An 11801-nucleotide genomic window follows, 5' to 3' on the forward strand; every position below is an offset into this window, starting at 1 on the left:
AAAGGAAACAGTCAACAAAACCAAAAGACAACTGACAGAATAGGAGAAGATATTTACAAATGACATATCAGATAAAGGGCTGGTATGCAAAATCTATAAAGAACTTATCAAACTCAATATTCAAAGGACAAATAATCCAATCAATAAATGGGCAGAGGACATAAACAGACACTTCTGTAAAGAAGACATCCAGATGGCCAACAGACACATGAAAAAGTGCTCCACATCACTCGACATCAGGGAAATCCAAATCAAAACCACAACGAGATACCACCTCATACCCGTCAGAATGGCTAAAATGAACAAGCCAGGAAATGACAGATGCTGGCGAGGATGCGGAGAAAGGGGAACCCTCCTACACTGTTGGTGGGAATGCAAGCTGGGAAGTGCAGCCACTCTGGGAAACTGTATGGAGCTTCTTCAAAAAGTTGAAAATAGAACTACCCTACAACCCAGCAATCGCACTACCGGGTATTTACCCTAAAAATACAAATGTAGTGATCCGAAGGGGCATGTGCACCCCAATGTTTATAGCAGCAATGTCCACAATAGCCAAACTATGGAAAGAACCTAGATGTCCATCCACAGCTGAATGGATAAAGAAGATGTGATATATATTATATATATATATATATATATATATATATATATATATATATTTATGAACACTATGCAGCCATCAAAAGAAATGAAATCTTGCCATTTGCAATGATATGGATGGAACTAGAGGATATTGTGCTGAGCAAAATAAGTCAATCAGAGAAAGACAATTATCATATGATCTCCCTGATATGAGGAATTTGAGAGGCAAAGTGGAGGGTTTGGGGAAAATATGAAACAAGATGGGATGGGGAGGGAGACAAACCATAAGAGACTCTTAATGTCACAAAACAGAGGGTTGCCAGGGCGGGGGGAGGTGGGTAGGGAGAGGGTGGTTGGGTTATGGACATTGGGGAGGGTATGTGCTATGGTGGATGCTGTGAAGTGTGTAAGCCTGATGATTCACAGACTTGTACCTCTGGGGCAAATAATACATTATATGTTAATAAAAAAATAAATTAAATAAAATAAGAATTAAAAAAAGAAGAAGAAGGTGAAGTACTTCCCTCCCCCTGGCCTTTGACATTTGTGAGTTCAACATACAAGAGGGAATCCAACACCACCTCCCAGCTCCTGGGAAAATCACACCCTGGGTTGTCAGTGTATCATTTTAAACAGCAACTACTGTGAACTGAGGAACAGCCTGGGTGGCTCCAGCCATGATCAAGTGCTCAGCAGGATCTGGACACAGTCAAGGAGAAACAGGCGAGGTCTTTGTTTTGGGAGCCAAGGTTCCCACAACCTGCTCAGATGGTATCAATGGGAAGTTTCCACAAAGAATCCTCCCCTTGCCCTGCCCCCATCCACCCAGGAGCAGCATCCTAGTCTCTGTGGTTACAATGAAGTCAAACTGCTCTGCATTTCCGGCAGAGCTCTGGGAGCCCTTCTAAGTCCTGAAATTGTCCCTTCAACCAATGCCACTCAGTGGCTGAAAAATGGCTATGGTCGTACCTACAGACCACTGACTCCTCAATCGTCCAGCCTAGAAGGAGGGCCGTCCCTACATCTCAACGTGGAAGTCCATTATTAATACAATTTTAAGGGGGAGTAAATTATAAAACATTCTGTACAGTTTAACCCCATTTCTGTTAACTATAAACTGCATATATGGAGCTCCTGATAGAGTCTGGAAAGAAAAGCACGAACTGTTAACTTCCCCAGGAGAGAGGAATGGGAGATTCTCACCTATTGTTTTTTAAAGTAAAAGATTTGTTGTTTTGTAACATATGTATGTATATATATACATACACACACACACACACACACACACACACACACACACACATATATATATATATATATATATATATATATATATATATGAAGTTCCTTATTCAGCAAGAAGCCTGGCTTTAAATCAACAATTTCCTGGAGCAGTGGGCCAACAGGGGATTTTTGTTTTTCTCCTGGGCTAGCTCTCTTCCACCTGCTGACCCCACATCTGCGGAAACATGAAGTGTGTTCTGACCAGGTTGCAGGAACCTCAGCTCCCACCGTGAAGACCTTGCTGGGCGCTGCCAGTTGGTACGCAGGGAAAACAGCCGAATCCATTGCTCCAGGGGATTCGGCTGGAAGAGGCCCCCCAAGGTCTGGCTCCTCCTCTGGACCTGCGAATCCGCTTCCTTCCCTCATCATTTCCAGCAGCAGGAAGGATGAGATCTCTGGAGTCCTCAACACGTACACAGTATACACGGTTTTGTGTTGTTTCCCACTTAGAGATAATGCTCGGGAAATAGGCAATCAAGTGACACAACCTGGTCAGAAGCCCCGCGGGGAGCCCAGCGCTCTCCGGGCAGCACCCTGCAAGCACACACACTCAGCCACTTACCATGGAAGCTGCTGGATCCCCACCAGCTTGCCCCACAGGTAAGGGCTCCACCCCACGGAAACTCCGGATTTCTTCCTCGAAAGTCAGACGTTGTTTCCACGGTGACCAAGGGACACCTAAGAAACTAAGTATGGATCACTTAGAATAAGGCGACAGAACTTGCGGTGGAAAGGAGCCCCGAAGTATGGCTTCTCCGCGCCAGGGCTGGACAGCCGCCCAGCGCAAGAGAAGCTCCCGCAGGGACTGCCTGAGTGCATCCTCTCCAAGCCCCGCCACCAATGCCAGAATCTCTCCAAGAACCTTGAACGCGCCTCACGGGGCGGGTTGCAGACGTCGCACTGCAGCGCCTCGGTGCCTAGACCTCCTGCCCCGCTGCGCCCCCATCCCTAAGCGCCCATCTCCTGGCGGGGCCCGCCGCAGTGCCCAGGGGCTGGAGCCCGGGAAGAGCAAGGGAGCGGGGCCGAGAGACAGGGCGGCCTTGGCCTCCCCTGGGTTCAGGGAGCAGAAGAGTGAGAGGCAGAGCCTGGAGACCCAAGGCAAGCCCCGGAGCTGGGCGAGAACTGGAGGGCGTGGGGTTGGCGCAGGCGAGGCCGGTGCCGGGGCAGAGCAGAGGCGGGACACTGAAGGAGCTTTGCGGGTGAGGCTCAGGAGCCGGTGAAGGACGTTCAGGCACCGGGAGCCCGGCCTGCAGACAGGCAGGCAGCCGGGACGGCGGTTGCAGTGAGCCCTGGCTCCGCCTGGGGGCGCGCGCCGGCCGGGCCGGTCTGTGCTCACACCGGCGCTGGAAGGGCCGCGACCCGGCCGGAGGCGGCAGGGAGGCCACCACAGCGTGGACCCTGGCAAGCCCTTAGTGTAGATCCAGTGCTATGGGCCACAACGAGGTCTGCAACGGAGGCGTGCAGCCCCTTGAGCGCAGCCCCTCGAGGGCGGAGAGATCCACAGGGAGGACAATAAACCCAAACCCAGACACAGTGCTGTCGCTCATCTGCAAGAGGATCACGAGGTAGCACAGGAAGGCACTGTGCCCCCAGTGCTGGAATCCGGGGGCCAAAGTTAATCCTATGGTGCAGGAACCGCGTGCGGATGTGGTCGCAGAGGGATTTGCTGGTGACTCCCTCTGAGCCTCTGAATGCACACTCGTGCGGTGGGAGACACCCTCTGCCCTCTAGCGGGGAGAATGACCCCAGCAGCCAGGCCATGGACACTCAGCTGGTCCCTGGGGGCCAACCCACCCTTGCACCAGTGGGAAGCACTGGTGCCCACGATGGCGGTGCTGGTGCAGCTGGCAGGCCCCACCGGAACTCCCAGGTCCCCAAGACTATCCCCTAGGCCGGTGATCCTCCTCCAGCGCTGGAAGCTGGACCTCTCCTTTGCCCCAGGTCTGACGTGCTAGACGACAGGCCCTTAGGTGCCCTGATGGAGCCGGTTCCTCAAGGTGGGGTCTGTTAGGTCAGGCAGAAGGACCTGGGTTCTGGCCAGGTCTTGCTTCCACGCAGCTGCAGGTGGAGATGACTTATTCCTCTCAGGAGAGGCTTTGGAAGACTCCCATTTCCCAGAAAGCAACGGTTATGTGAAAACAGCCCAAATTCTGCAATTATATCACAGAAAGGAAAGGGGCTTTGCTGGAGGAGACTGGGGTAGCCAGGAAAGGGGAATAAAGAGGCTTGGTTTAAAGAAACCATTACGGCCATTGAAGTCACCTTCATGTGCTCTAGCGTTCCACCTGAGCTTGACCTTGGCTCCTTTCTGTGCTAATGAGGTCAGTGCCCTCCCCAGTATGTGCCAGGCGATGGGCGGTTGCCCGGGAAGGACTTTCTCCACACAGTGGCCCCACCCCCCACCTGGCCAGGCCACCCATTCCCCTACCCCAGGACATGTTACCAATGACCGCTGAGCCCTGGACTCAGGTGACTGGGCTGTCTTTCTAGGATCAAGACCCAAGGGTGACTGTGGTTTTCTGGGCTGGAGAAAAAGCCCAGAGCCTGACTCCTAACTCAGACCTGAGTTTTTATTTAATTTTTCCAGCTCAAAGGACTTTTTTTTTTTTCATTACTTGGCGATACTGAGTGTGTGTAATGGGGGAGAAGGGAGTAGCTTTCCATTCATCATTAGATGTCACTCCAGAAGGAGGAGATGAGTTCTGGGATTGTGGGGTTTAGTCATCAACAAGTCAAGAAGAGGATTTTTTTTTTTTTTTTTTTTTTTTTGAGCTGAGAGAGGGAGGCAAGGAATACTTAAAAGAGGAGATTGTCCTTTGCTTTTTCTGGCTCTGGTTTTCTTGTTCCAGCCCCAAACAACAAAATGAAACACATCTGACCTTTTGTTGTTAGGCCCCTCTTGAGAGCTCTCCAGGAGATTTAGCACATTAAGGGCCCAGCTGGAGATCCTGTGCAAACTCCTGTTGTCCTTCTCTGCCTGGAGCTTGTCTGGGAAACGATCAATGGCGTGAGCTCCAAGACCCCACAGTGGGCAGGAAACGCAATGGGCAGCAGCTCTCCACTGATTTGGTGAAGCCTGCCTCTGTGACAGAATTAGCCAGAGTATCTCTCCAACATGATTCACCTTATACGAACCCACAAGAAGACAGATCCTTGAATCCCACCACTACCTCTCCCCTGAGAAGAGGGAGCTTTAGATTGGATGTATATTATAGATAATATGAGAAAATAGCAGAGAGGGGCCAGAATAGAGAAATAAGGAGTGGGAAATGAAGAGGAATTGACTTGGAAAGCAGAGAGGAATGATTCAAAAGCTGTTGGCAGTGCGCACACTCAATTTTCAAAATAAGGCTTTTTACTTCCAAAGACTGAGAGAGGATGCAGTCTTTTAACATATCAAGATTACAACTTTCATCCATCCAAATGAATATTTTACATGTCCAACATCTGCATATGGCTTATCTCACGTTGCAAAGTAAGTGGATCCCTGGAAAGTTGTCCACAATTGCATTTTTAAGTCTTATTTTAGAAGTGTCAGAAAATCCTCTTCATGACCCTGTTATGAACATTTTGGAATCTAAATCATCAAATTTGGTTTATAGACCCATGTTTTGGATGTTTTTAAATTTCCTAAGTGATAGATGGAAATGAGTGATAAAATGCTAGCCTTTAAAAAATGATCCAGATTAAGGATGAGTATAGAAATTAAGCCTGAAATTCTCTACTCTTCCTTTGATGGACCTGTCAATTGAGATGCATGCAACTTTGAAAAGCACAGAGCTTGGTACCATGTATTGAAATGCTGTCATTAGTGAGGTTGGAGCCAGGGAGTCAAAGAAGACCCCAAGTGAACAGTTCATTCCTGGAATTAGTTAGATATGACAAATCCAGATTGAGTAGCATATTTTCCTTGACATGATTTATTTTTGCTTTGACTCTGGCCAACCCAAGGTTATGTAGTTTATACTACGTATATAACTTGAGATGGTACTACTGATTTAATATTTTTTGAGCACCCACAAGGCATCGAACAGTGCAAGCCCCAGCCTGAAGCGCTTCATATAGTGAGTCAGTCACACATGCATCTTACACACATAACAAAGACATCAACGCATGGAGGGAAATCCACCGAAGATCTACTTGGTAGAACAAAAGGCTCCTGACCTCTCATCCATGGGGGATAGACCCTGGGTTCACTTTCAGATCCAGCTACGCTCTTGCCTGGGGCCCCTTGATTTTGCAAGACTACTAAATGTTCAGAAATGCAAGCCACGGAACAGAGATGGTTAACCAGCCTACCTGAGAAATTAAACCTGGAACTTAGCACTCCTAATAGAAGAGCGGGCTGAAAAAATGTACAAGAACAAAAATTCAGGAAGCTTGCATCAATTGGAATATTGTTACCTTAGAGTCTCTCAGAGTTGCTATTTCCAGGTAACTGTTGCCAACACATATTGAAACACTCCCCAGCTGATTTACTGAGATAAATCTATTGATTGGCTGCCAAAAGTGAGACCCAGTGACAATGCTTGCAGAGAGGATTACAGAACCTCCCGTCGGCCTCGGAACGGGCTGCTGCCAAGTACCCGGCTGGATCGGCTCCCAGCTTTATGGCCTTCATGACTTCTTGCAGTAAAAAGACCGAATGTTTCGTATTAACTAAAATAAGTTATACTAAATGAAATTTTCTACCTCGGCGCTATGTGGATTTCTATAGGACTCACTCCTGAGAGATTTTTTTTAAAGTTGGTTTGTTTTATAGTCAAACTAGTCCCAGGTAGATTTTAGATAGGGTAAGAATTAATTAGCTGATGTTCAGGTGGCAATCTGGATCATTCGTAAAGATGTTTATAAACACAACATAATTCTCCAGCCTCTTTAGGCTCTCCATAAAGTCCATGCAAATGTTTAAATTTTTAACTTAAGTTGTAGGCATAGAAACAGCTGGCAGCTTTTCTAGTAATTAATGAGGACACTTTCTTCTCACAGTTGATGTAGATTTAAATCAAGCTAATCAGAGAACGCTTCAATTTTTTTTTAACACCCTAGAAACCAGGATTTGGAATAATTCATGGTGTAAAACTTTATAATGCAAATGAATCTCAAGTTGAAAAAAAACAACTGATTGGACTCATGCACTGCCTTACTCATAGGAGATTTGTAAGGAAAGTATTGAATGAATACTTATATATTCTGATTATACAGATTTGCCTCTGTATGATTGATGAATACTGTCTGAAGGCTAAGAGTATTATTCCCCAAGTGTAGCATGCAATGCCCTGTCAGAATTCAACTCCAGATTCATTATACCTTTGGCAGGTACAATCAAAGCTTCATTCAGATGTTGCTGAGACTCATTAGAGGACAATTCTAAAGGGGTTTAGCCTTGGATGCATATTAAAGTCACCTGAAGTGCTTTGAAAAATGCTGAGGCCCAGGTCTCATCTCAGATCAGTTGGACTCTCTGTGCATAGGACCTAGGCACCAATGTTTTTTGAAAGCTCTCCAATTGATTCTAGGAGCAGCCAGGGCTGAGAACCAGGGACTTAAACTTTCCAAAACAGAAACTACAATTAGATCTCTCCCCCAACTAACCCCATCCTTTCCCCCATCCCCTCCATTGTCCACACATTTCCATCAAAGGGTGCTCTGAGGAAACATGAAATGTCTGTCTGGCCTTGAGCGTCCCAAGTAATAGAGCTGCTAGAAGCACAGGAGTCAGTCTCTGGGATGCCTGGGAGGTAAGCTCATTTAGAATGGGCGAGTGACATAATGCTACAGGTGGGCTACATTATTAGAGCACAGGCTTTGTTCTCCACACCCACAGATGAAGCCAAACATTACTTATTTGTGCCATTGCCAAAGGTAACTTGCATCTCCCAAGTTAACCTGCTTTCTCCTTTCTCCCAAGCCAGCCTTTCCCTGCCCTCCTCCATGCTGCAAACAGTCTAGCTATATAACTACTGAAGATGCATACTGCTAACTAGCCCAACCATGAATACTTACTCTCCCATCGTGGTTGCTGGCATTGAAGTAATAGGACTTAATCCTTGTCATCCCCAAGTCTTTCCCCTCTTTCCCTTCATTTCAGGGCACACTTTCATGAGTGAACGAGCTCATTTCAGAGAGTAAGACAAGGAGAGAGGTTAATTTTACTGTATAGTGAGCTAGGGTGGTACTGGAGTCTTACAGATGGTAACAGATGTGCAGTTGCTGCACTGGTTTGTGCCCTTTATGTGTTGGGGGCTGGTCTGGATAATGTGGATAATGTGTATCACTTCCCAAGACTCTCACCCTCACTGTCCACTCACTGCTCCCACAACAATGTGAAAACCCTTGTCCCAGGGCGCTTGTCCTCATTTACAAAATTTTCAGGAGGACAAGGTGAGGATCATCAGCCTACTATCATGGCCCAACAGTGTTCACCTGTCCCCTTAACCCTGGAAGGAATGAGGTGTTCAATGGCAATCGAGTAGTAGTTTATTTTTCAGTTCTGGCCTTAAGCAAACTTCTCCCAGTCCTTGCTTTCTGGGTTGATTGTGTTCCAAGCATGTCACCACCAAGCAGGTGTTGAGCAGTCAGATGACAGCTGTTGATCTGTTGCAACTGAGCATTAGAGAATGCAAAGAATGCTTTGGAACATGGTTTATACTGAGTATTCAGAAAATCAAGTATCTGTGTACTTGCCGTATGGCAAACACTGGAGATATATATATATATATACAAACACACACACAGATAGATGTCTGTCCCGTGCACAGTTACATGCCCCTTTAAGTCATTTGTACCATTTTTCTTGTCCCTATTTATCTACCACTTCATTGACTAACACACCTTATCATTTTCAAATAGAAGTTAGGGGATTAGGAGGAGGGAAACAATAGCAAGACCTTTTGAAAGTTGGCTTCTGAGCACTTTTGTGCCATAAAATCAAGGGAATCTAAAAGTAAAACACTTTTTGTGTGGAAAGTTCTTATTCAGGAAATGCTGGAATCCCAGATATAGATTTGTAATACATATTTCCCTGGAATCCTAAGAATTAATGGGTTCAAACTGACTCATAAATATCAGGTATGATAGCTCAGTTGAGTCCTTTTAAAAGGCAACCCAAAAAGCTTCACCAACCCAAACGCAGTCATTTTAAATCCCACCCCCATTGTTCCTTCATCTCACCATTGAGCAAGTAGAAGGGAAAGCAAGGAAGACAGCCAGAGTTCTGATTTACTGTTGGGAACCAAGAGAAATAGCTTTGTTTGGCATTCAAGGGCATAACGAGGAAATAATAAATCCTCTCCCCTCTCCCTGGCCTCTTCCAGGCAAAGCACAAGACTCCCACCAAAGCCCACTTCACATTTTACATAGACACAAGGACAAAACAAGACAGCTGGACAGGAGGGCGAAGCTGGAAGTTTTGCCACATATTGGATTCGCCCTGGCGTTGGGCGTAAGTGCTCCAGTCCGGTCTCAGCTGGGCACCCCCGGAGATGAGTGGACTTGAAGCTCCCCAACCAAGCCCTGGCGTGGGGCCCTCAGATGACCACGCTGACTGTCATGGTCTGGCCGTGTGGTGCGATCTTGCGTGGCCAGGCAAGCAAGAGCTTGCGCAGCTCCTCACGGAAGTTGTCGTGCAGCCAGGCATAAATGAAGGGGTTATAGCACGCCGAGCTCATGGCGAGCCAGTGGCAGAGGAGCTGCACTAACCCGAAGGCGTAGGGGTCGATGGCGTGCGGGTCGAGGTCCCGCAGCAAGTTGAAGACGTGCAGCGGCAGCCAGCAGACGGCGAACACCACCACGACCACCACCAGCAGACAGAAAGTGCGGCGGCGGCGCGCGCGGTCCCAGTCGGCCTGGCTCTGGGTCACGCAGCCCGGCACCACGCGGTTCCGTAGCTTCACCGACACCCGGACGTAAGACAGGAGGATGACCAGCAGGGGGAGCAGGTAGGTGACGAGCAGCAGCCCCCAAGCATAGAGCTGGCGCTGGAGTTCCTGAGACCCCCAGAATTCCTCGCAGAGGCGCACCCCGTGCAGCTTGAGCTCGATGTGGTACGTGTGCACGGCGGCGGGCAGCGCCAGCACCGCGGACAGCGCCCAGATGGCCAGCACTGCGCAGGCGCTGAGGCGCAGTGAGACGCGCCGCCGCAGAGGGTGAGCCAGCACGACGTAGCGGTCCACCGCGATGGTGGTGAGCGTGAACACCGACACGTAGACGGTGACAGGCTGCAGGAAGAAGACCAGGTGGCACAGGCCGCCGCCGAACACCCAGCCGCGGGGCTCGAAAGCGTACGCCAGCGTGAGCGGCACGCAGGCGGTGCACATGAGCACGTCGGACAAGGCCAGGTTGCCGATGAGGAAGTTGGTCACGTTGTGCAGCCGACGCACCCGCGCAATCACCAGCACCAGCAGGCAATTGCCCACCAACCCTACAACCACGACGATGCTGTAGAGCAGCACGATCAGCCCCTTCAGCTGATGCACCAGCTGCAGGCTTTGGAAGGGCGTGATGGCCTGAGCGCCTGGGTCAGCCGCCGACCCATTGACCGCCGAGGCCTCTGTGCTCTGATTGGCAGGAGTTGAGGCCGCCGGTGGCAACCCAGAAAATAAGTCAGGGACCGGGGGTTCCTGAGTCGGCAGTGAGGCCATGGCCACCTGTCCAAAGAGAATCAAAGCCCGTCACTTCCCATTGTCCATCCAGCCCCTCCTACACCAGTCGTGCCTCCCTCCCCCACCTCAAATACCCAAATACTCCCTTTAGAATAACTGGCCAAAATAAATTACAACAATCAGAAGTACTGCCATCCCCCCTATGTAAAAATAAATCTATGCGAGATTACATATGCACCGGTTATTTAAACGCCTCCTATTCAATGTAGAGCCTTTGCAGCCTACGCAGGTCAGACCCAGGAGCATGATCCTACCCGGCGAGTGGGGCTTGGCTTGCGGAAAAACGCTCCGGGGATGGAGGGGTCGAATCCCGGCTGTCCCCCTGGCGGTCCTCAGCCCACGACGGCGGTGCAGGCTTCTCGCTTCTCTGCGGGAGCTCAACAGATTCGGGAGTTCCCAGTGGGCTGGTGGGCTCGCAGTTTTTGAGAGGGACTGGGGAGCCCCTCCCCTCCGCCCCGCCCCCCCATCCAGCCCTCCCTTGTATGGAAAATGGGGGCGGAGCGCGCACCACCCGACTTAGACAACTAGGTAGAAGGATAGTGTGAAGACGATGGAAACAGAAAAGGGAGGAAGGGCAGACAAACCTGGGTGAGAGGGACGAGAGAGAATCTCGATGCGGGAGCTTGCTGCGCCTTGGCAGAGTCCTGCTCCGGCGGAGGGAGCGGTGGATGAAGAGGGAGGAGCCGCTTCAAGCGCCAGGCTCTCAGGATGACCTGGAGCAGGGTAAGAAGTGGAGTGAGGGACTGAGCTACACTACGGGATGTGAGGAAGAGATGAGGGACCCATCCCTAAGAGCTGGACCCTGCTTAGAGTCTGGGCTGGAGTGGACAGGACGTTCTGGCAGGGATTTAAAATTTAGAGTCTGGAGCTCGCCGCAGACCTTCAGGCCCTCGCCCTTCCCGGGACCCCCTGAGCCCTTCACCCAGGCTGCGGCGTGCCTGGAGAGCCGCGAGTCCCGCTAAGTAACAGAGTTCAGAACAGCGGACAGCTCCCGCGGCACGTCGCCGCGAGTTGCTTGGGTCCCGGGGGGCAGGACCATTAAGGAGTTCCCGCCTCTCGCTGCGTCGGACGCTTTCAGAGAACTGACCTGGCGTGGTTCAAACAGCTGCCTCACGGCCTGTTTTCTGCGCTGGGGCTGCCGACTAGGAGAGCAGTAGGGTGAAGTGGAGGAAAATAAACAAGGGTCTCTGGGGGTCGGAGGGTGGTGACGCGTTCCTGCTGTGGGTCCCAGCACTTAGTGCCAATGACGACGCTGTCTCACCTCCCTAGGTC

At 49.9% G+C, this 11801-nt stretch overlaps 1 protein-coding gene across 3 annotated transcripts; it reads right to left on the bottom strand.

The window, feature by feature from the left end:
* Positions 1-6057: 6057 nt before the first annotated feature.
* On the bottom strand, positions 6058-11518 carry PRLHR (prolactin releasing hormone receptor). 3 transcript variants are annotated; one of them, XM_032313930.1, is made up of 3 exons: positions 11114-11518; positions 10784-10905; positions 6058-10514 (listed from the first exon to the last, which is right to left on the bottom strand). In XM_032313930.1, the coding sequence occupies exon 3, from the start codon at positions 10506-10508 to the stop codon at positions 9396-9398; it is 1113 nt and encodes a 370-aa protein (XP_032169821.1). In that variant the 5' UTR covers positions 10509-10514; positions 10784-10905; positions 11114-11518; the 3' UTR covers positions 6058-9395. The 3 variants fall into 3 exon arrangements, with proteins under 3 accessions (XP_032169821.1, XP_032169822.1, XP_032169823.1); XM_032313931.1 differs by lacking the exon at positions 11114-11518 and having other exon boundaries at positions 10784-10914; XM_032313932.1 differs by lacking the exons at positions 10784-10905; positions 11114-11518 and adding an exon at positions 10708-10769.
* Positions 11519-11801: the final 283 nt, after the last annotated feature.

The sequence above is a fragment of the Mustela erminea genome, chromosome 14 (assembly GCF_009829155.1).
Source record: "Mustela erminea isolate mMusErm1 chromosome 14, mMusErm1.Pri, whole genome shotgun sequence".
Taxonomy (NCBI): domain Eukaryota; kingdom Metazoa; phylum Chordata; class Mammalia; order Carnivora; family Mustelidae; genus Mustela; species Mustela erminea.

Coding starts and splice junctions, on each gene's coding strand:
- PRLHR (XM_032313930.1), bottom strand. CDS start 10,508: ATGGCCTCACTGCCGACTCAGGAACCCCCGGTCCCTGACTTATTTTCT.